The sequence below is a fragment of the Dermacentor silvarum genome, chromosome 3, assembly GCF_013339745.2.
Source record: "Dermacentor silvarum isolate Dsil-2018 chromosome 3, BIME_Dsil_1.4, whole genome shotgun sequence".
Classification (NCBI taxonomy): Eukaryota; Metazoa; Arthropoda; class Arachnida; order Ixodida; family Ixodidae; genus Dermacentor; species Dermacentor silvarum.
Window position 1 is genome coordinate 193,488,947 of NC_051156.1, and position 23,591 is coordinate 193,512,537.

The following is a 23,591-nucleotide window of genomic DNA, read 5'->3' on the forward strand; positions in this document are numbered from 1 at the left end:
CAAAAAGGAGAGACAGCTTGCATTGCGCCGACCTTGTAAGAAAACCCTCGGAGGATCCACGCGAAGGAATCCCCGCTCTTGGAGAACCCCGGGCGCTCCACTGTCGCGTTCGGCACGAAAATCAATGGCGCGAATAAACAAACCCATGTCTTCTGGGAAAACAGGGCAAGCAGACTGCGAAATAAGGGCCCCGGAAAAAGGAGTGGTGCCCTGGCGTATCGCTTCCCCGCAGTGCAGAAGGAACGACCTACAGCAACGGCGAGCGTCGGCGTCGGTAAAGTCCGCGCGCTATTGAATGTTCAAAGCGAGTACAGACCTTGTGAAAAAAAAAAAAAAAAAGGGGGGGGGGGGGGGGGGGTGAGTGAGTGTGACATTTTGTCATCGTGTCGGTGAGCCTAAACCGATGGGAAAGTGAGCCACTTGGGAAAGAAAGATCGGAGATGTTGAAAGAGATAGATAGACAGAGAGAGAGAGAGACCGAGCAGTAGAGAGACGTGGGGGAAAGAGGGAAACGAAGCACCGAACCAGACGAGAGAGAGAGAGCGCGCAAGAAAGTGAAGAGGGGGTGAGTGAGAAAGAAGTGGTGCGGAGACGTCGCGGAGCAGCAGCAGCAGCAGCAGCAGCAGCAAGCGCCACAACCCTTTCCCTTTTTCGGATCTTTGCCATCGCCACTTGCCGCGGGGCGAAGATGAGAGGAAAAGCGCGGAGGAGATGCCGACGACGTCGGCGCGACGCTATACCGGCGCGGGCACGCGAGCGCTTCGCTTAAACGCCACCGAGACGCCGCCGCGGACGCCGCGCCCCAAGGACCGATTCCCCGACGCCCGAGAGAAATCGCTGTGCCTTGCTCCGGTGCTGTCTGTGCACTCTTTCTCCCCAGCGCCGCCGCCGCCGCCGCAACCGAACCGCACGACACCGTTGACAACCGCGAGAACGCCGCCACCCGCCGCCGCGATTAAAAAAAAGAACAAACAAACAAAAACAATAAGGGACCTAGTTTGAGTGCGCGCGTTACCACCTCGTAACAAGCGCGCAACGATTCCTGTCCGTCCATCTTGCCATTTTGTTGTTCAGCGCTCGGGCCGTTAGCGTAGCATTAGGTGTAAAGAGGCGCGTTTCGCGCTGCACGGAATTACCGGGAGAAGAAGAAAACGGTTCTAAGCACGCGGGCTAGCCAGCTTAAGTCTGTACGTCGGTGCTTTTCTTTGATTCCGCGCGTCGCGCGTAGCTGTTTTCCGCGCCGATAGCTGCCGTTGCCGTCGCCAGAGGGGCGCGCTCCTTTCGGTTTCGCCGCCGTCGTCTGCTTCCGTCGTCTGCTCCGCCGCGAAGGCACTTTTTCGTCTGCTTCCGCTGCTCCCGCTGTTTTTCGTCTGCTCCCGCTGCTCCCGCAGCTCCTCATCTTCGGCTTGGTGGTTCGTCCCTTTCTCTTTTACAAAGTCTTCTTGCTCTTCTCTGCCTACTCATTTCTCTCGGCCTGTTATCGCGAACAGTGCTTTTCGTCCTTGGATTCGGCGGAGGCATCATCAACCCGGAGAGTGCGACATACATCATAGCCGAGATTCAAAAGAACACCTCCTCGGTTTTTTGTTTCAGCGGCTGCGCAGTGGTGGTGCTGCTGCTGCTGCTTGACGCTGATTCGTTCGTTGTTCGTTCGTTAGTCTCGTAGAAGCCGCTGGGCTATCGTGTTTTTTTTCCTTCCGTTACGCGCTTCGACTCGATCGTTCGAACGCTGGTTGGCGCAGCTCTCGGAGCGCGGTTTCTTTGAGAGAGTGTGCGCGGGCTCTCCAGACAAGGACTCAGAGAGGCAGCGTGGCGCTCGGACGGTCAACGTTTGCCCAAGTGACTACCGCGGTTGCGGCGCGAAGTGGAACGAGCTCGTCCAAAGTGCAGCGGACAGACCGATTTCGACGGTGAGACGGCAGCGCTGGAACGGAAGGAGGTGTCGCCCGCCGCAAGCTCGCAGTCGCCATGGACACCAAGAAGCCGGAGGATATCAGGTGAGCTTTGATTTTTGAATTCTTCCTTAACTGGCACTCCCGGTGAATGCTTGCTGAAAATTTAGCAATGGTATAGTGTGGTTCGACGTAGGCATTCGTTCGTGAATTGCGTGGCGGCAGTGGTACTGAGACGAATGGATAAGGAAGTAGAAACAGCACATGCGCTTACTCTTAACTTACCTTTTGTTTAAGAAAAAAAAAGAAAGAAAAACATACAATCAAACGAAAAAAGGGGGCGTGTGAAAAATATGAAGGCATCACAATCACGACTGCGCGGCAAAAGAAGTTGGAATCATGGTACTCTGCATATGATAGCTAGGTATTCAAATTATTTGTCACTCGAGATGCACAATTGTTCCCTTTTCTTATAATATGGAATGCTTCGACGAACTCGCCAGCTCTTGACCATGCCGGGACAAAATGGTCGTGTCACGAAAGACGGGGCTACATCCACACATATACGTCAATAAGCGGCGAGTTGGCGAGCCAGAGTATGAACGCCTGTGCTCTTTCAATCTGATGTTGCCACATCTTTTCCTTTGGCCAACGTAGTACGTTTGGCGCAAGTTAATGATAATTGATGCACTAGGCTGTTTGCGCACGTAACGAATTTTGAATCGCGATTTTGGCGCGTTAATTCCCATATTTTGTTTTCTTGGACGAACCCTTCCAATCTCACCTCGCATTGACGCATGTGTCTGTTGCACCCTCTGGTATATTCTGACACGACTATTTTGTTCCATCACGGCCGATGGCTGGCCAGCGAGTTCATTGGAGTCTTCCATATGAAAAGAAAAGGGGGACAATTGGGTTACCCAAGTGTTCTTCGCTCTGTGACAAGGAATTTTTAATATCTAGCTAGCACTTTCAGAGTGCCGTAAGTTGAAACCTTTATTGCCGCGTTGTTGCAATTGTGGCGCCTTGATACCTCTTGAACACACCCTTTTGTATTTGTGTGTATGGTAGCTTTTTTTAATAGAAGACTTTTTCAGTCAGCGCATGGTCCTGCTTGTACACTCCGTTCTGTCTAAGTCTCAGTAGCACTGCCGCTAAACAATGAACGCTCACCAAATCAGCTTTTTTTTATTGTCAAGCAATTTGTGCTTGTGCTGGTTTGTGGGTTGCAAGTAGTCGGCTGTAGCGCGTATTGAGCAAGAGTATATGCGAAGTGTCTCTTCTGTAAGGCAGAAATGTTGTGCCTACAGATGTCATCGATTTGCAGTGTGCGCAAGATAGAACTAATGAATGAGGCGATGTCATTGACAGAAGATATTTATTTTGTCGGGTGGTTAGCATCGCAGAGGCAAAATGGTGCGGCCACTGAGATGCATCTGATCAGTAAGAAGTTAGCTTCCCAGAAGCATTGCAGGAAATTGCGCTTGCGATAAGTAAGGCATCATGTCTCGCCAGAAAATTAGCTTTGCAGTACACCTGTTTCGACGAACTTCATCTGTGACGCAAAGGTCGCTGCGAGATCAAGAAGAAATCTTCCCGGGGGCATCTTCGGACATATTTTATTTTCGGATCGAGTGAAGTGGCACGTACGCCTTATCAGGAAATAGCATCTCGCGGTTTCTGCTTCCCTGCAGCTATCGAGAGAAAGGGCAAATACAGATAACGTAACGCGTGACTAGGTAATGCAATGATTGCCGGGAACACTAGGTCCAGCCCAGGACGAAAGAGTTGTGACTTGCTTCTCCTAGAAAAAAAAAATCTATAAATTTATATTTCGAAGAGATTCTTTTCAGTATACTTAAGTGCAACTGGCACCTATTTAGCAAACTCTCAGTGTAAAAACTACTCGAGGACTGAATATTAGCCAATGTCGCATCCGTACATACAGTTGCTTGCCGGTACGCAGTGTGCTCAATTGCAGACGGGTGTGACTTACCTCCTTCTGCTGTGAAACTCTCGAATATGTAGTGTACTCAGGTCTTATTGGCACATTTAGGAAAACCGCTTTTTGACGCCCGCTCAACATAGTTTTCGCTCAGCTTTTTCTTGCAAAACGTTGCTCACGGAATTCACTGATAACATAGCATTGGGATTCAGCAAGTACGTATAGATAGACATGATTTTTATCTTTAAACTTTAAAGAGGGTATTTGATGCAGTACGGCATGATTTATTGTTGCTCAAACTCACGTTCCTGGGCTCGCCAGATTCACTGTTTGAATGGCTTAAAATCTATCTTCATGAGAGTAAGCGATGCGTTGTAATAAACGGCTCGTAATCGTCACATGGTTAATGCGTTAGCACCACAAAGATGAATGCGCGGTCCGTTAGTTTTTCTTATATTTATAAACCGTTGCCCAGTGGAATTCATTCCTCTGTTAGGTCATTCAATGGCCATAACATATCACCCGGTCACATGTCAGAATGTCAGTTTTACAGTCTGTCTTGATCAAAGTTCTGTTTTTTTTTATATATGGAAGAGGATTTTAAAGATATCAAAGTGCTATTCCATTCCTTTCAGGAACAAGAAAACTTAAGTGCATAGCGCATATTTGGTGAATGTGCAACGCGAAACATGCGTAAAGATATCAATAACTAATTGGAGAGAATTAGCTATCCGCAGTCTACGATAGAGTGACTCGTAGAATCAGCTTTCCGTCTTTAAAACATCTTTTTATGCTGTTGCATCTTCGAAGTGAAATCGAAGCAAAGAAGCAACTACTCGCCGTATCAGCTGGTATCATCTACAACCTCGAGAAAACAGCGTTTGCAAGGCAACTGCAATGCCCGATCAATGTATGCTTCACGGATTAAGAACTCCAGAAGGCAATTGGCAGAATCCTCGGTGCACTTGCATTTATGAAGCGGAAGAGGCGACGTACCGTACAACAAGTCAACCACATCTTCCGCTCTCGTGTTGCACGGCGTTAAATTTGGAGAAGTGCCTCTGTGCATTTAATACTGCACGTCTCATCAACGAACCTTCTGCTTGCAATAAATCGCTTTTCTGATAACTTAGAGGAGATAGGGGGCGGGCGATTTCATCTGCTAACATATGCCCCGGTTCCACGGGGCACTTTCGATGACGATATGAGCACGATCGAGATCGAATTACTCGATCGCGATTGGCTCCTTTACGGAAGCTGCGGAACGGGAGCCAATCTCGGTCGAGAACTTCGACCCTGACCGGGCTCGATCGCGATCGAAAGTGCCTCACTTGGCAGGTGTAACACAATCGTTCACCGAATGTTCATTTTTTTTCTGACAACTTCGCGTGTATGTTTTATTGCAAGTTGTGTCCGCGAAATAAGAACAGTATTTACGATCATCGATACGTTAGCTGCTCATCACGTGAAATAGTTAATACGAAATGAAATAATGGAAATCAATGATAAAGTTCTTATCAAGGAAATGAAAGGCAGAAAGCCTACCAAAGTGCCTTTGCAAAAGGGGGTTAAAATATGTTTCGTTTGTCAACACGGAAGCCTTGTTTTTCCGTGTGACAGCTGGAACGTCCTTTAACCTCTTCAACCGCACCACAGCCGCCGGCGTTCTGATTTCTATCTACTTACTATGATTTGAGATCCCTTCCAACGATCAGATTGCGTCCAATATTTCATTACGGCACGGCAGTTGCCTACCACAATCGCAGATAAGCCTATCGTGTAGTTTTTTAAAGTTGCTTTCGTGGCCTGGCCAGCGTCGGTCGGGAGACTAAAACGGCGTGATAGAAATATTACTAAGGAATCGCAAGAAGCCTTGCTTGCTTCCACGCTTGGGTTGGAAGGCCTTAATTATTAACGCATACAGGAAAAAAAGAAAAAAATACACGGTCTCCATGTTTCGAAATATTGGGAACCGAACGGACAGTTCGCTCGCACTGAATGTATGAGCGAAGGCATCTTGCGAAATAAAATAAAGCGACTACGCGCACATAGGAATATATATATGTAGAGAAAAGAAGCATAATCCACCGAGGGACTTCCACGCTTCGATACGGAAGAAAATAATCGGATTATTTTCCGCTTCGCATGCCAGCCGGGCGCGACGAGACATGATTTCGCTTTCATTGGAGATCCGGCGTGCACTGCTGGATGAAGGCTTTTGCGTATGACGACTGCACTTCCAGATTTTTCTTTTCTTTTTTTTTTCATTGCACAGAATAAGATATGACACAACCAGTAGTTTTTTTTTTTTTTGAAGAAATAACTTGCTGCTCTCGATAGAAACGTCCGGGCGATTTCTTTGAGTAGCTGCAAAAACGAAAGAAAGGAGAAAAATAAAGGAAAAGAAAAATAAACACAAGTACAGAATGATTGGTGGCTCAGTGAACGCGAAGAGTGGGTGCCCCCGAAATTACGGGAGCTTTAGCGCGACACCTGCTCGTTAAATGAGGGATATTTTTTTTCCACTCCGTGGCACTTCCGGGTCGCGCACAGAGCATGGTCTTTGTCGCACGACGCATTTTCTTTTTTCCTCTCGCGTAATTTTTTCCTTTTTTTTAAGCCATTTCTATTGTGAGCGAATGTGTCTCTATAGAAGCGACTGTGCATATATGCTGGTGCGCGTTGCAGTATGTGCGTGCTTGTGTGTATGTACTTGAACTAGTGTGCGCGCGCACCCGTGCGCACGGTTTCGTTAGAAGACGTTAATCATTGTTCGGATTATTCTTTATGGGAAATAGTGGAACCCTTGTATATCGACTCTGAAGGGGGTCACAGAAAAGTTCGATGTATAGGTAATTCTATATATAAAATAAAAAGTTGATAAATTTTTTTTCTGGGGGGGGGGGGATTTTACTGCGGGTTCGTTATATATACGCAATAACTCGTTATATGTGCGTTCGATTTATCCGGGTTCGACTGCATTTCTTGTTTTGTAGTCATTTTTTATAATGTGCGTGTTGTGGATTAACGTGTGCGTATGTTTATCCTTGTGCGCGCGAGATAGTTTGTGGACGTACATAATTCGTTACAGAACAGCGTTAAGCGAATCAGTTTATTCATTTGTGCCATATTTTTTTTGTTTACTATAGGCATTTTGATCATCGGTGTGTGTGTGTGTGTGTGTGTGTGTGCCTGTGTGTGTGCGCGCGCTTAAGCGAGTGCTTTCGTGTCTGCTTGCACTTTCTGAAGTGGACTCCAAATGGAGCCATTTTGTTAGAGACGCCTTAATTTATCACCAATATTCTACGGACCTCGTATTTTCGGCTGGACATTACGGAGATAACGTCTCCTGAACTGATTTCGTTAGGGCACATGTTGCAAATTTGAACACGAGAGAAACCACGAACTTGAAGCCGTCGGTCGAGGCACGTTAGTATGCCGATACTACAGCGCCATATTCAACATATATATCCATACCGAAACGTGCGGAGAAACGCATCGGTGTTCTTGGCTTTCATCATTACGCGGGAGTGCACGTGTGACGCTGGCATCACTGATGCAGGCAAGGGGCAAACGTTGGGGCGACCGTTGTCCGATGTCCGGCCAATGTTACCCAACGTTGGGCTTACGCTGGCTATCTTTCCTGTGCTGCTATAGAGTGTGACCGCCTGGATAATTACACGAGCGTTTAAAGTGGTGGTTCGGTGGTATGCCAATATGGCTTCGCAGGCAAATGACGTCGGTGGGGTGCCTGGGCTTATCACATCGGCAACGTTTCAGAAACAGCGCAGTTCAGAACAAGAATGTCCCAATGGGGTGTGAAACAGAAGTTGTATGGCGCGCGGAGTCCATTTACGTTAGCAAGGCGGACTAAAGATAACCTTTCCAGCGAAGTGTAGCTTTAGAAATTTCAGCTGCAAATGAAGAAGATAAAGAGAAAAAAAATATAAAGAAGATATACACATGGGTGACACTTCAATTACGTGGTAGCAATAAACAGAGGATCGACGATCGAAGATAAACATGTACGAAACTGAGCATGGCTATACCTCGAAACACATATTCGAGTATAGTACCCACTCGATTTGCAAAATTTACAGAGCAGCGGACGCAACTTTCTTTAAGAAGGGAATAACCATGTTACCCCCCCCCCCCCCCCTCATTTTCTTTAATTGCGAAATAAGGATTTGCAGATTAATGTGCTGTGTGGAATGACTGCATCTTATAAATAGATCATGGCACGGACTTCACACTCAAATTTTATGGTGTGACGACAGACGTATGATATGAAAATAGAAAGGTGATAAGGCTCTATTCAGCGAAATTTTGAAATCAAGACACCGAGCAAAAAAGAAAAAGCTGGAGGTAAATGAAAGGGGGTGAAGTTGAAATCAACATAACATCAAACCAAGCATGTGCTCCTAGAAATTGAACACAGCTCAGGGAAACACACCTTAGGACGGGATTGGCAACCTGATGCAAATTAAGCAAACCCTCAATTTTTTCTGTGACGTCATTGAATGCGTAATGAGTTGGCATCAAACGGTACACCTCATTCCAGGAAATCTTCTGGGTTATTACGTAGCAACTGATGATTTCTTCCTTGGTTTTTATACATCACTGAGAAGCCCACTTTCCCTGCTCTCATGATGTCGCCGTTAAATTGATCCGCAAGTAGTTAGTGTAACAAATTAGGACGATCGATCAAGTGATGCACTAATGTCCCAGATGCTTTTCGGGAATTCTTTCTGAAAAACATAAAGCAAATGAAATACCAATTGTAGATTCTACGATTTTGTAAAACATAGACCGTCACACCTCGTCTTATATTATTATTATTATTATTATTATTATTATTATTATTATTATTATTATTATTATTATTATTATTATTATTATTATTAAATTTATTTTTTCATCTCCCCAAGACTGGCACTAAAACGTTACGGTCAGAATATGCGAAGTTCATCGACCTTAAGTAAATGAACGAAATTGGTGTAACTTCTTCAACAGTGTGCTATATCGTGTGATAACAGAAAGAGCGCCGCCGCTCGTAGCTGTGAATTAGACGTCGAAATCTGAGGGATCTACATCCCCCCCCCCCCCCCCCCCCCAATCTCTGAAACAGCATCGCCCGCAACGAACACGCAGATGTACGTAACACCGAACACCAGTACGTTCAACGCCCCTCAGAATCCGATAGGAATGCCAGGAGTAATTGCCGACAATCCGATTATACCGCAAGCGATTGCGATGAAACCTCCGCGACGTCTTGTTATCGATTTCCAGCGATAACACACACCGTGTCAACATGTACCCGCTAGGTTGAGGGCTTTCGAAACATTTTTCGATGACGTCGTGTGAATCGAAACTCGCAGTGGTCTCGGTGAGCTTGCTGTTTGCGTTGCATTATTGCGTAACACGTCTGTCGATAACTGTAACGCCAAAGGAATTAAGCTCTGGCTGCTTCGTACAGCGTGCAGAGAAATTGCAAAAACTTGAAACCTCATCTAGCAGACTCCGGTCTGGCATTAGCCATGTGTTGCACAAAGTGGGGCATGTGCTGCCATCGTAGAAACAGGATGCGCGAAGGCATGCGAGATCACTCACGATTAATTACATTTTGAATTATACGCAGCTGAAACCTCACTACTGCAGAGTATCGAAGACGCAAGTATGGGCCTTTGCGTTAAGCTAATTCTCAAGTTCGATTGAGCATTTTGAGACACGAGACTCACCGAAGCGTGCATGATTCGTTAGACATTGCATGGTTAAAAGCTCGAAACTATAGGTATGTCGTGTCCGGATGCTTTTTCACTGCCTATGCGGATATAAAACGGCGCACTTAAAAAGACCTCGACGGACATATATAACGACGCAGACAACCATTACGATTACACACCACCGCGAAAAGCATTACCAACTCGCCCGACTCGCAGTTCATTGTCACTTCCGCTAAGTCACCGTTGTCTTGCCGTCGACGTCATTGCCAGGCCGTCAGGACATTCTACCTATCAGCCACACCTCCCTGGTAACGACATAATTTCGTATTCCTTCGCATTTGGTGAAGGAATACGAAACTTTGCCCTTCACCGTTGGCTTTGGGAATAAAAACTCATACCGTTTCAACCTATGAACCTCTCAACATATAGCCTAATAACCTATGAACTGTTGTAAACTATTACGGGGCAATGAAGAGATGGCGCAGGGTCAAAGCGCCATCTCCGTTATCGTTAGAAAAAAAAATTCACTGTCGTGAATATGAATGAAATATCGATGAGTGAACGCCTGTTTGAGTAGGGATGAGTGTAAGGCTACAATAATTAGTGCGAATACACATAAAAATATGAGTCTCCAATCTCTCATAAATGGGTCTCTGTGGAAAGGTTGCAGCAAGAAAATGTTCCGCGGGCTTTTCCCACGTCTTCCTGCTCTTCTTAAAATGGGGGAAAAAAAGTTATCAGTCGCGATTTCAGAGCGTTATAGTAAACTTTGATGAAATTGCTTCTGTTCATGCCCGCAGTCGCACCACAGAATCGCTCATGTTCATGCCCGCAGTCGCCGCTGTTACCACATTTTCACGCGAGGAAATGGTCACTACACATGACACCAACTAACTTCTGTCGGTTCCTGGATTCATGTACAGAGCTTTGAGCTCGTGCGGTCTGGCTGTATTCAATGGTAATTTTTTTTCGACATTAATTGTAATGACATTTCTTTAAATTTCTTGCGAGGCGACTAGGAGCAACTGGTTCCACCTAAACGTGCCAACCTCTATTGCATCTTGCCAGTAAAAAGTAAAAATAAAAAATCAATACAATTACATAACACTTCCGATAATACGAAGTGGATAACGAACATCTCACGGTGCACTTCTTAAGTACGACACAGTACTTTTAAAAACGGATTGGCGAACAATATACGCGTCTGTAAGGAACCAAACTAATCGCCACTCGCCGTATACAGTATACGGACTCCTGTGTATAATACGCGCAGTCTACTGTATACAACCGAGGCCTCGTGAGATCTTGCTAGCCCTTTGCTTTCACACTCGTTCGTTTTTGAAAGGAATGTAAACTTCAGTTGAAACACTCGTGTCGTGACCAGATATGGCTGTCTCTCTGACTTCCGGAAACGCGAGTCGGCTCGAGGTTCGCTCGGGAAATATGACCCCCTATCACGCGACAATAGACAAACGAAACAAGCGTTGTAACGCGAGCCTCTATTCAAGTACTAGCTATATCGAATTTCGCTTTTCGTACCTCCCACACCCGACCAACACCACCTCCCATTTCTTTCCTGTTTTTTTTTAACACGAAAGTGTTTTATGCCGGGGTCCACCAAGACTTCACTGACGTCACGGAAATACGTCATAGAACATAATACAAAGAAAGAAACCAGAAGAAAAAGTTCCACAAACATGCAAAATTTGGAAATCGAACCCACGACCTCTCGGTCCGCGACGATAGATCGCCGAGCGTTTAACCCATTGCGCCATTAACGCATTTGCAGAGAGCTACACAGACGCGCCTTATATATCTAACACTCCTCCGTGTACCCGCGCTCTTGCTCGGGGCGGTGCCGCCGCCTACGAGCACAAAAGAGAAGTACTGCATTATGTAGGAAAGTTTCGCGTCTTCCTCCTGGCCATAGCCTCCTCTATAACTTTTGTGCCTGCGCGGTCGGTCCCTCACCGCCGTCCCCTGAACGCCTCGGCGTTCCCCTAGGGGCGCTCGCGTCCCATAATAGCTCACTCGGCGTTCGCTGCAACAGCAGGTGCACACCGCTACGCTGCGGTTTTCCCGCCGCGTGCAAAATTAGTTTACGTGCTTGTTCTAAAACTCTGCTTGCCAGTTGATGTTCTTTCTAGTGTGGTGCGTGTCCCCAAAGTGCTTTGCTAACTGCAGCACTCACTGAGACAGCCGTGCCTGTGTGCGCTTTCTTCCAACTTTTGGTCGACTCGGGTAAGTTCTCTGTTAAATGTGTTACATCGTAAAGAAAATTCGCTTGTTTCAAGGCAACATGCCTAAAAGTGGCATTTTTGTTGTGTGCAGCACTACCGATAAAGAGAAAAGGCGGCTGTCCAAGCTCAGAAGTTTGGTTGCGCCCCGAATGCTGCACAATGCCGTACTGCTGCGTACCGCACTGCAAATCATGGAGCGGCCGGAAAGAAACCGGAGTATCATTCCACGAAATTCCCAGTGACCAAGAACTTCGCGAAAAGTGGCTTAAGGTAATCTCGAGACAACTGGACCCCAAATAGCACATCTTGTTATTCCACTGTTTGTAGCCGACACTTAATTCGTCCCGTCCGACTTTAAAGAAGGGTGCACGACGCGAAGACCGAAGAAAGGCGTTGTGCCCAGCGTCTTCCAAGAGTATCCATCATATTTGCAGCCTCGAAAGCAAACCGAAAGAAGCGATGCAGCCCTCAGGAAACGTACCACGACCCTTGAGGAGCATCTCGACAGGGGGAAGACGTTGCTCCCAACACCAGATGTTGCTGCACTAGCAATGGCTGGTGGATATATCGCACGAAAAATCCACGAAACCATTTCCTGTGATGAATGCTTCACTCTAGTAACGAAACCAAACACTTCTACGCCATCGGATGCCTTAATTAGGCACCAGGACAGAGGTGGACTCCTCTATCCGTCTGCTGAGCTTGTAATGTTTCTGCATTCGCTAAAGAAGTACATGGAAGTTTTCCTCGCAAAAGCGAGAAAGATGAAGCAGCCACTAAAGGCTGCCGTTGACAACGCCGCGAAAGTACTTCAGAAACGTGAACAACTCAAGGTCAGCCCCAGGCCATCATGAAAAACTCTTGGACGTTGTGTTTATGAAGTTTCTCCGTCCACTTTTTGTGAACTTGACGAGCGTGACTGACAAACACGACTTTGCGAAAGATTTCCACGCCAAACCGTTGTCTCGAAAAGTGCTCAAGCTATGAGCGCGAAATGAAATATAAAAGTTCGCATTGCATTCAGCATACAGTGTTTGTGTTAAAAATTTTATGTGTGCACCCTATTTAGCGTATACGCATAGTCTAATGCCATGAAGACGTTTCTAGACGATCACCAATGCAAGCATGCACATAGGCCACGTCGTCTGCTGTTATTGTGGGATCGGGGCGGCTTCTAGCGGCAAGCACCGGAACTATGAGGGACGGACGGCGCCTGTGTATTCCGCGCCAACGCGCGGGCACGAAAAGTATAGAGGAGGCTATGTTATGACACTAACGCGCACCGACAGTGAACGCTTCGGTGGTCTCAGCACTACGACGCCTCGATGCCAGCATTCGAAGGGACGCTGGCATCAAGAAGCACTACCAACGCCACCTAGGGGTGGCGTTCACCGTACTCAGCACAGCGGAGCGTGGCCTCCGCAATTAGCTCTGAAAATGTTTCTGAAGTTGATCGCGGAGGCTGCAATTACGACGCGCTGTACGCGCTGATTTGACTCGGTGACGATTCAGTTACGTGCTTCGTCTTTCGCGTTGTGCTAGCGTGTGCAGCGTAGTGCAGCTTCCATATGCACGACGGTTGCTCATGGTCATCGACGTTGGTAGTCGTGATGGAGGAGACGTGCCACCAGGCGTCAGCGTGGGTGCATCAACGCCTAAGGGCGCTTTAGCCACAAAACACCAATAGACATTATATATCAATGTGCAATAAACATTACACTACTTCTGTGAAGACACGTTTCACTTTCGTGTTCTATACCGATTCCTATATAAGAGGGATCAACCACATTTTTTTTTTCTTTTGTCCATTCCTGGTGCTTGTACGCTTGCCCTCGGCCCGTTATTTGTCAGCACGTAGTACACAAAACGCTATCGAAAGTGCACGCAAGTTGAAAAGCTCAAGGTGATCGGCATTGTCCGCAAGGAGGCAAGAAAAGGAAAGACCTATACACTTGGCTTTTGAGCAAGACACGCTTCCTCTATACCGTGTCATTCACTTCTGCCGCCCCACCGACTCGCGCCATAGTCGGTGAACAATGGCGGTCAAAATGGGCGACGACGACGCCCCCGCCGCGGGCAAGTTTGTACAGCCGCGGGCCATTTTAAAGCCTCGTTCTCTATTATAGGTTCGCGTGTTACGGGCACGCATTCGCGGTTTTGATTTGCGCAGCCGCCGAGAGATTTGTCTCCCCTGTCCCTCTTATTTTGTTTGTTCGGCCGTCACGTCTTGCTCCTCGTTGTTCGTGTTCATGCTTCTTGTTTTATTTCTTTGTTTTTGTTGTCCATCGATCGTGATCGTGCGTCAAGCTTATCGTGACTGTCTCTCTTCCTTCCGTCGTCACATCATCGTATACGTCCCCGTTCCTGCATTTTTCTTTTTTTTTTTTTTTTTGCTGCCATGTTCTCCTTAATTGCTTCTCTACTGCTTTTGTTTTGCGACTCCCGTTGCAGTTTAGGTGATCCTTGCTCTAATAGAGCCCCAAGCCCGATATACCAGGATCGCAGCCGATGGAGCTGGCCGGAGTGAGTATTACCGAAACGTGACGTTGCTTTCTTTTTCTTTTTTTTTTCCTCCCACGTGACCACATTCAGAGTCATGACGTCATGACTCGTACACCTGTTGGGCAGCAAAATCGAAACTGATGCGTAGAAAGGTTCTTATAACAAATTATTTAGGTCTCTCTGAAACTTGCCAGCTTATTTTCTAGGTTTCCGACGTCGAAGACCACCATTTAAGGAGAGAAAAAAAGAAAAAAAAAAAGCGCCAACGTCACGCCAGCTCACCTTTAAAGTCACGTTACAGCGCGGAACACGACAGGTGTACGGAATAAGCTGGACAGACGAAGCGCCGTGTCTGTCTAGGCAACTCTTTCTTTCGTTCGTTCATTCTTTCTTTTTTTTTCTATTTTATAAAGCTGCAGATATTGTTACGAGGCGTGACGTGCGCACCATGGACATGGCACGAACGTCACTCAAGAGACGCCAAGTCGTCGTTTCCCTGTTTACTATTCACCTGAACAGCCAGCCACAAGTCGCCGTCTGCTCGCTTCCTATTCCACTACAGCTGTATTCTTTCGCCAATAGTTTACCTTTGCTGTGTAGTACGTCACGGTCACGTATAAGCCGTAGACGTCCGGTTACGTCTGCTTACGTCTGTCACGGATGTCGAGAGTCCCGACAGAAAGGTCTTATTTATTATCGTCCCTGTGTTCCACGCATGCCTCCACGGAACTTGGCTGCTTGCGGACACGCCAGATTATTCTTTACAAAAACGAATTACCGTGCAGTGCCGGCCCGTATCCCCGGGGACCTGCTAGATGTTACCTGCCCCCTGCTATACACAGTTCGAAACCTTCCCTTTGCCTTTTCCGGTTGAAAGAATCCTTGCGAAACCTTTCACGTAACTACTGCTACGACGTTTTTTTATTTCTTTATTATTATTTTTTTGTGCTTTCTACCGCGCTACAAGGAAGTCATCGCTTATAGAAGCAAGAGCGATGTGAGATGAAAAAAAAAAAGAAATAAAAAGACGACCGCTGACTTCACACTCTTTACAGCCACTGCTTGTTCGAGGAAAGGGAAATTCCTGTACAATTCTTCAGAAACACGACGCATTTTTGTTCTTTTTCTCATTTTGTCCGTGTGCGTTTGTTTGTACAGACGATGGCACTTGCCTTGCTTTTCGCTTTTCTTTTTTTTTTTTTTGTACGCAGTCAGTAAACTTACCCGGGCATTTCGCGTTGCGCGTTTCGCGCAAATCGCATGCGCGTACGGGGGCGAGACGCAGTTCGACGACTTTCGCCGATCGTCTTGGCTGATTGAGCTCGCGGACTTTGTGAAAACTGTTTTCGTGTGTGTCATATAGGCAAAATTCAGCTCGTATGTGTACTTTCCCTGACAGCGTCACAGCGGCTCCAGACTTAGTTTAATGTAAAGAAAGAAGCCGACTCGACTGGCCGACCTCGCGTTTGTCGTTGCGAGTAAACGCTTCCAGCTGCTTCCATCAACGGTATAGTGTGCGTGTTTGTGCCGCTCTACTTCGCATTGGTTTCTCCAGGCTCTACCTCATTTTGGGTCAAAGCTGTAACAAATAAAATCTAAATGGTCAACCGCTTACAACTTTTTTTTTTCTCTCTCTCTACAAGCGTGATCGTTACGCTCGGCGCTCCTGTAAAGTTGTCGCCACAGTTTAACGCCTCGGTGAGAAAAGCGTTAAACTTCGGTTTCTTTTCATTTCCGTTTCGAGTTTACGTCTATGTATCCCAAGAACTGTGATATATTGCTCTAAATCAGGCCGCTTTCTTGCCTACAAGCAATCTCCGTGAAGTTTCGTTGAACATTATCGGACATTAAGTTTGTATTTCAATCACTCGATAAATCGATCGATCGATCGGTCGAGTCTAGTATAGTCTAGTCTAGTCTGCGTCTTTAGTTGCGGTGTTCAATGATAAACAATTGTTTAACGGCGAATCTTAACGGCGGATCAAACTCGGGTGCATTCACTGACAAAGAAAGTTTGTTTCCAGTTGGATACACGACAATAACCGTACCAAGCTCGCCTGTCGAAATGCTAGCTATATACTTAACGAAAGAATTCTGCATGCAGATACGAGGAATTTACTAAAGCCAATCTAGTCAATATTTACGCGTGGCGAAAGAAATCGGTGGATTTAATACTCATTCTGAGCGAGACGTGCGGTTCAACGCACTAGAATCTGGAAACTGATTCGTATAGAATTTACAGTACGAGTCATACATTACCGTGACTTCAATTTCTACTGCACTTATGCGTTTTCGCCACATTCGCGAGGTTACATGTAACTTCTGAAGTGTATGTGTTTTCAGACCACATAATAATAATAATACTGAGTATAGGAAAATAAGGATAAACAAAAAAACTAAACATAACCGCCTTGAGAAACATAGTAACAGGCGCGAGCTAACGGTTTAGTATTCAATGTTGCGCCGAGCATGTAAACGTTGGCGCGGGCGTAATTGCACACACACACACACCGGAGATTGCACGACCTCTGGGTAGCGTCGACACGCCCACTGTTTTTTTTTTTTTTTTCTCGACCGCGCCCGCAGCAACACCGTCGACATGGCTTAATCTGATCTCCAGTCCACGTGCGAGGAACCCGTGACCGGGATGAGGCGCTGTGGCCTGTCGCTCGTTGAATATTCATTACTTAGCACACAACTTTCGCCCATGTCTACTTAAGGTGCCGAGGGAATCATACAGGCTTTTCCCGCTTACCCCACCGGCGAGTCATCGTGAATAACGATGACTCACACCATACTATTTTTTTGTCGAATAAGTATGCTTGTGTTTGGGGTGCGTGTGTGCGCTTATATGGGGAAAGGGGTAGCCGAAGTGTTTTTCTTTTTAACTGTGCCTTGTGATTGCCGGCCCTAATGAAGCCTACCTTCTCATTGGTCTATAGTTATTACGCAACACTGAAGACTGCGTTTCAAGCCACGATCTGCGGACTCTTCTTGAGCAAAATGTTTTTTTTTATATATATACATCAGATTTTTCCTTGTTATTATCCCTCCGACAGTAGAAGATAAGTAGACAAAGCTTTCCGGTTACACATTAGGCCCCGTGTTAAGGAACGTTCTTCCCCGTGAAATTGGTTTTCGACTGAAGAAAATCGATGGCAGCACCTCCTCTACACTAAAGTGGTCACTATGCTTCAAAGATACTTCAAGGCAATTCATGGGCGAAAAGATTGTCGCCAGATGATCTTAGAATCTCCTCGAATGCACTCGAGTGACGGTGTGTTTCGCTAAACTCACGTCGAAGCAATCAACGACGAGCGCCATGGAAGCCGAGTGTCTTTTGATGCTCCAAAAGAACTTCTGCTGTAGCTGTAGAAGTGCTGCTGGCACTTCAACAGCAGAAGTAAGTGCTGCAGACGCTTCTGCAACAGAAGTACTACAAATGCTTCTGCAGCACTGTTCAATTGCAGAATACACTTCTGATGCAGCGAAGGGGCAGCGCTGCGCTCCACTCTCCTGAGTCGAAGAAGAGCTTTGAGTGCAAACGGGCCATAAAGATCGACGCCACTGGCAGCGTGTTGGTGAAGCAAGACTTCTTCAAGGCACCCATTTTCAAGGCACACCTCTAGATGTCTAGGTGCCAATGTACCGATTACACCCATATGTCGTCTCCCATCTTATTACACCACCATCCTCTGTCTAGCCAAAGTGGCACGTAGGTTTTATACACGAAGAAAACACATAAAAAGAAGTGTCTCCTGCGAATGGTAGTGAGTGGAATAGAAACTTTCTATCAAGCGGTCCTATCCGGCCACGGTCTGGTGACAGTTAACGCCTTGTGCCGCTAATTCCAAGGCCATCGTTTCTGATTACCGCGGCCGATGACTGAGTATAAATACGGGCGGTGACGACGCGGCATTAAACGGTTGGTGCGCCCAGCCTTCGACGTGCATTACTAAACCACCGATGATGATGCTCTCCGATTTCGAGCGTCACAGCCTGTGCAACTTTCTACCCCCAACGTCTCGCCACCCCGTCCCACCCAACACTTGCCTATGTCAACTCTCGAACTTTAGAGGTGATAATGGAGGGAAGCGGGTTAACTAACCCGTGACAGATAAATGAGTAAAAGATGGGAGGGGGGGGGGGTGTTCCGAAGACCCCTTGTCCAGTACATTGCCAATTCACTCGCACTGCTTTTCCGCTGCTTTTCAACACTATCTCGGAAGCTATTAGTCAATATATTCATCCGGGATACGACATAAGATGCACGTGGCACAGTATGAAATACGTTTAGTCATATACTAGCCGGTCAGCTTTCGATAAAGTTCACACTAATTTGACATAGGCCGCTGTGTCGTCACAAACGGAGAACGTGAAATAAATCGTGTCGTGATTTTCGCATAGCGCGAGATAACATGAAAATCAAGGACGCAGTGTCAACATGACAACTCGCCACACGATATCGGACTTTCGTCTCTGTTTCGGTTACTTTGCCCGCGAGCGCCACTGAGCAAAAGCACACAGACGAGGAAATCCGCGAAAAAGCTTTCTTCTCCACCTATGAATGTAACTTGAAACTGCGAACTGCAGTCCCAACTTTACATTACCAACCTGCCAGTGCGCTCGCCAACTTCAGTTGGTGTGGCTGAACTGAATTAGGAATGAATTCAGTTGTTTCGGCGAGGCTCTGGTCGCGGTACTTTTGTTCACGTGTGCACATGCAGATATCGGTTTCAGCATCTAATTGTATAGTAATTAGAGAAAAAAGGAAAGTGGTTTGATGTTCGTATAACATTGTTTCTGAAGAAAGTCGGGCTTGAAAAGCGGTTATGTTCACTAAGCTGCCGTCTGGTCTCTGGAGAATATATATGCACTGTGCGCACAACACCGCGTCACGCCCCGAATTCCTCTCGCGTGGACCTTGTTCGGCTTCCCGCCGAGCTGCGAAAACGTGCGCGGAAGTTCGAGCCGCGCGCGTGCGTCAATGCCTGTGGCAAACGATGTCGGCCCACGGCTCTCCGCGGGCCAACCCTAAGCCTGCGTTCCGCCGAACACAACGCAGACGACGACGACGACGCCCCGACTGCGTAGTCGACTCGGTGGACGTGATCGAATTGCACGAAGAGCGCGCCGTCGCCGAGCGTCTTGACTCAACCTTGAATGTGGCTGCCTATGAAAACACTGATCCCACGGCCTTCTTCTTCTTCCCACTTGCCCCTTCCCTCCATTCTCCTTTCGGGCTATTTTTGTTCCACTAATTGTTTATTTAAGGCTGAAAAACACACGGTGGACTTGTCTGGGTCTGCGCGTTCAAGGCCAGACTATTTGACTGTGCGCGTTTTACACGCGCGCTAACTGTGCCGTTTTTTTTTTTTCTTTAGCAAACGTGCCATTGTTCGGCAGGGATGTCCCAATGTTTTCCATTGTTGCGACGTTATGAGGCGTGAATGTTTAAGGGCTAACGCGACGGATGTGTGTCACACTCCCATGTGTGCATTGGTTTAACAGAGATTACACGATGTATTAGATTGTCGCGATGTACAGACGGGTTTAGTAAGCAGCCGCGCTGACATCAGTGATGCCTTCGACAGCAAGAAGTGAAGATACACGTTATACAACAGCTTGAAAGATGGACATTGAATAAATCTAAGTCGGCTGATATGCGCAACGCACGACCACATTAGTGTTCAGGTATCACTCTCCTGATCAGAGTTTAAGAAATTGCTTCCAAGCCTGTGTACTCATATTTCGGGATGTTGATGGACTTTAGGTGGTATATACGTCAACTTAGAGCGCTCCGTTAAGACGTCTCTTATAGCCGACACATAGTTTCGGAACTCTAAACATCATGAGCATAGAAGACTCGTCACTCCTATTTACGTCCACCAAAATAAAAAGAACATCTGTGCCGTTAGGTCTGCAATAGCAATATAAGGCGAACATGAATCGGTGTGAACGTCATATCGCACTGAAGAAGTTGATCAGTGTTGAAAACTCCTGTCCCCTCCACAGAAAGAGAGAAAGAGAAGATGACTAAAGAGCAGCACCATTAGAAGTGGTATAGCAATATGCAACAATCTTGAATCTTGCACAGCAATCTTGAAGCACTAAGCTAGAAGTTAGGGCAGCACCTTCGACTTCGCACAGGGTTTTTCGCGATTTCTGGTTTTTCAAGTAGCTGAGGAAGAGGTTCTGCTTCGTCGCTTTCTGGCGCAAACTATACCCTCAACGTAAATAAGGAAAACAAGCTGGGAGATGTCAAAGCGTGTGTTACCGGATCAGACTTCTTTCATGGCAGTGTTTAAACGGTGGTGCACCCGCCAAATCCAAGTGACGTTTCCCCGCTCATAGCGTGCTTGATCGCCGAACAAGAGCGGGGACAAAAAAAAAAAAAAGCAAATTGATCTTTCGAAAAAAGCTCAGCAACGAGCCATTTCCGGTGACCCGGATTTCTCGTATTCCGCGTGGGTGAAAACACCGGTTGGCATCGGTGTTTTGCGAAACCCACGTTTTCTTTTTCTACGGATGAATGGGCACCCACACGGTCGAGACTGCGAAAGCGCGTTACCCCTTCTGCGGTCCAAATGCACAGCGCCGAAACCCGTGCATTGAGAGAGGACCTTGCTATGCTGTATAATATGCTGGTCCGGTTTTATTCTGTAGCAGTGTATACTTGGGCGAGAAAGTGATTTTCATTCGTCTTTGGTCACTTGCGTCATTTCCCATATCGCATTGTTTCGGTATCCTTTCTTTTTTTGTATTTTTTTTTTTTTTTTTTTGCAGGATCATTCCATGGTAAAGCCATCTATCATGGGCGCCAGTAGGATATCGTTGCTTAAGTGCTCGCTGATCACTGGAGGGGTCGAAACGTGTTTCCTAACTGTAATGACCATTTGTAGCTTTGTAATATCGTAATATTTCATGGGCGCACGCACTTTCAGTGTATGAAGAGCCTCCTCTATCCTGTACGAGTTGTTTCTCTCTTTGAGTTAGCCCACGCCTCATTAATCGCCCCAACTCGGGTCCTTTGTGTAAATAAAACGAAGTGCAATAAAATCACTGAACAGTAGCAGTGGCTAAAGACCTTTTGCTCGTGAAAGACCGAGTGGTCTTGAGATTTTAGCTTGATACAAATGCGAAACAAACGATCACGGAGACAAGGCACAAAAGCGTCTTTTTGTTTGTGTGTGTGCTTGCTTACCGTGTGTAGCGTTTTATTGTGAAGTATATTCAAGAAATTAATTGAAGCAATATGAACTAACCCAGTTTAAAACACTCGTTCTTTTTAGTTTTTTTTTTAGAAACTCGCTGGCCGTTGCCTTCATTAGTTAGCCGCGTCCGCTGTATCACACTAGATCTCTCACGCTTCCCAAAAGAGCAGGAGGCTGCTGAAGACGCAGAAAGACAAGAAATCTCGATTCAGTGTCAAATGTTTCATAGACAACATAAGTAGCATAAAGCGAGGTTTCTATCCGCCACTTGTCAATGGCACAGCGTTAGGCGCGACTGCTGAACGTACGCAACTGTACGAAGCATCGTTTTGAAAGCTCCTAAACGCAAGGCTGTTTCTGAGATTGCTGGCAAAATGTCTTGCTCTAACTGATCGTGATACCGTCTCACGGCTGCATATATACTTCTCCTTCTATATCTGCTCTCTTCTTTTTCTATTTATTTTTTTTACTGCGAGAATCTGGCGAGTCACTTTACAGACTCACTAGAACCCTGCAACTGCTTATCCCTTTTTGCTCGTCGCTGCAACTTTCTTTAAAAACTAGCAAAATATAGAAGCGAACGACGCGCTCACCGACGAAAGAGCAGTGCAAATAGCAGCCGGCAAAAGGGGTTTCAGCTAGTGTGTATACAAGGAGCACCCCACCGCATCCCTCCCCCTCCCTTACCCCTCCTTTTGGGGTCGAGCAAGAAATGGGCCCACAAAAGCAGCGCTCGGTGCTCGCACGGTTGTCGACAGCGCCCCAAACAAGAACGGTGCCTTCGCCGAGCTAAGTTCCTTCCGTCCCTGTTCACTTTCGTTCACGGAACGTCGTCGTTGGGAGAAGCAGGGTGCGCCGCGCACGGCAACCTTGCACAACGGAGGTCCTTTATTGGCCGCTTCCCTCTCTTCTTTCGGATGGCAGGGCTGGCCGCGTCAAGTGCAGCTGCTCTTCACGACTCCCATTCTCTTCCGCCTCGGGGGCCCTACATGCCACGGGTCCTCCCAGAAGTTGCACGCAGCGGAGGAGGGGGGCGAAGCCGTTAGCCGGAGCTCCAAGCCGTTCTCTAACGGCCACGTGGCATTCGCTAAGGTTCTTAGCTCTAGTACCAGGTCATCCTGGTAAGCACGGACACGATGTATGCGTGAATGGCTTGCCACTAGATTTTGCTGTCGCCACTGCATGGACGACTGTCCGTGCTCGAGAGGCATTGCCGCGTTTGGCCGAGGGAACTCTGTGTGGCTTACTGATCGAAGGCAACAGGAAATAATGAGACGAGGAGACACCCGTTGGGGCCCTTGGAGCTGACAGGCGGTGGTTGCGGTGGGGGGTTGGTGGTCATATGCTGTTTTGGCATGTGTTGTTCTGCTGAATGCTGCTGGATTTGGCCCAATCTTGTCCTCTCTGTCTTGCTGGTTTCGGTACTATAGTTGTCGGCCAGCCATTCAGTCCAACAGGAATAGTGGAACTGGCAGTGCCATGGTGGTTCTGTATAGTTAGGTGAAGCATCTTCTAGCTTAATTGGTTACGTGTCCGTCGGACATTCAGCTCCGCTTTGTCAGGAGTTCGCTTGCCTCGTGTTGTCAATAGCGCGTCATTCGTTCGGACGAAAAGAACCATTTCGTTCTGAAGGAAATGCCTTGGTTGGGTCGCCATTTTCCTGCACCCGCTTGTTCTTCGGCATGCAGTTATGCACTAGAACTATACGCCCGGTATGAAAGCAACCCTGTTTGGCGAGGACACTACCGTACCTTGCTAACCTACTTGGATTCCCTGCGTATGCGACTGCTGTACCTCCGTGCTTGAGACAGAAAGGTTTGGCGGCGGGACAATTGGCAGAAAGATAAACATAAGATAAAAGCTAGGTGAGAGTCCGGTACCAGTGCCTCGAAGTGGTAAGCCAGGGCGACTCGTTTTGGTTTCCTGTCGTCTTGCCTCAAGGCATCGTTTCCAAGGGAGGTGGCACTGCGGCATCTCAACTTGTCAGCCGACAAATAAAGGTGGAAAAATAGGTGTGGGAAAAGAGGGGTGAAACCAACCCAATTTCTTTCGTTCACGGTCCTGTTTCATTGCGT

General features: G+C 47.0%; 1 protein-coding gene across 2 annotated transcripts in view; it reads left to right on the forward strand.

Annotated features, from left to right (window-relative positions):
- The first annotated feature begins 720 nt into the window (after positions 1–720).
- LOC119446385 (neprilysin-1-like) overlaps positions 721–23,591 on the forward strand; it is a 93,588-nt gene continuing 70,717 nt past the window's right edge. Inside the window, exons 1-2 of one of the 2 annotated variants that reach the window (XM_049664104.1) lie at positions 721–1,997; positions 14,252–14,323. In XM_049664104.1, coding sequence (XP_049520061.1) covers positions 1,969–1,997; positions 14,252–14,323 — 101 coding nt within the window. In that variant the 5' untranslated portion in view covers positions 721–1,968. The remainder of the gene's footprint in view (positions 1,998–14,251; positions 14,324–23,591) is intronic. The other variant, XM_037710808.2, reaches the window with a different exon arrangement.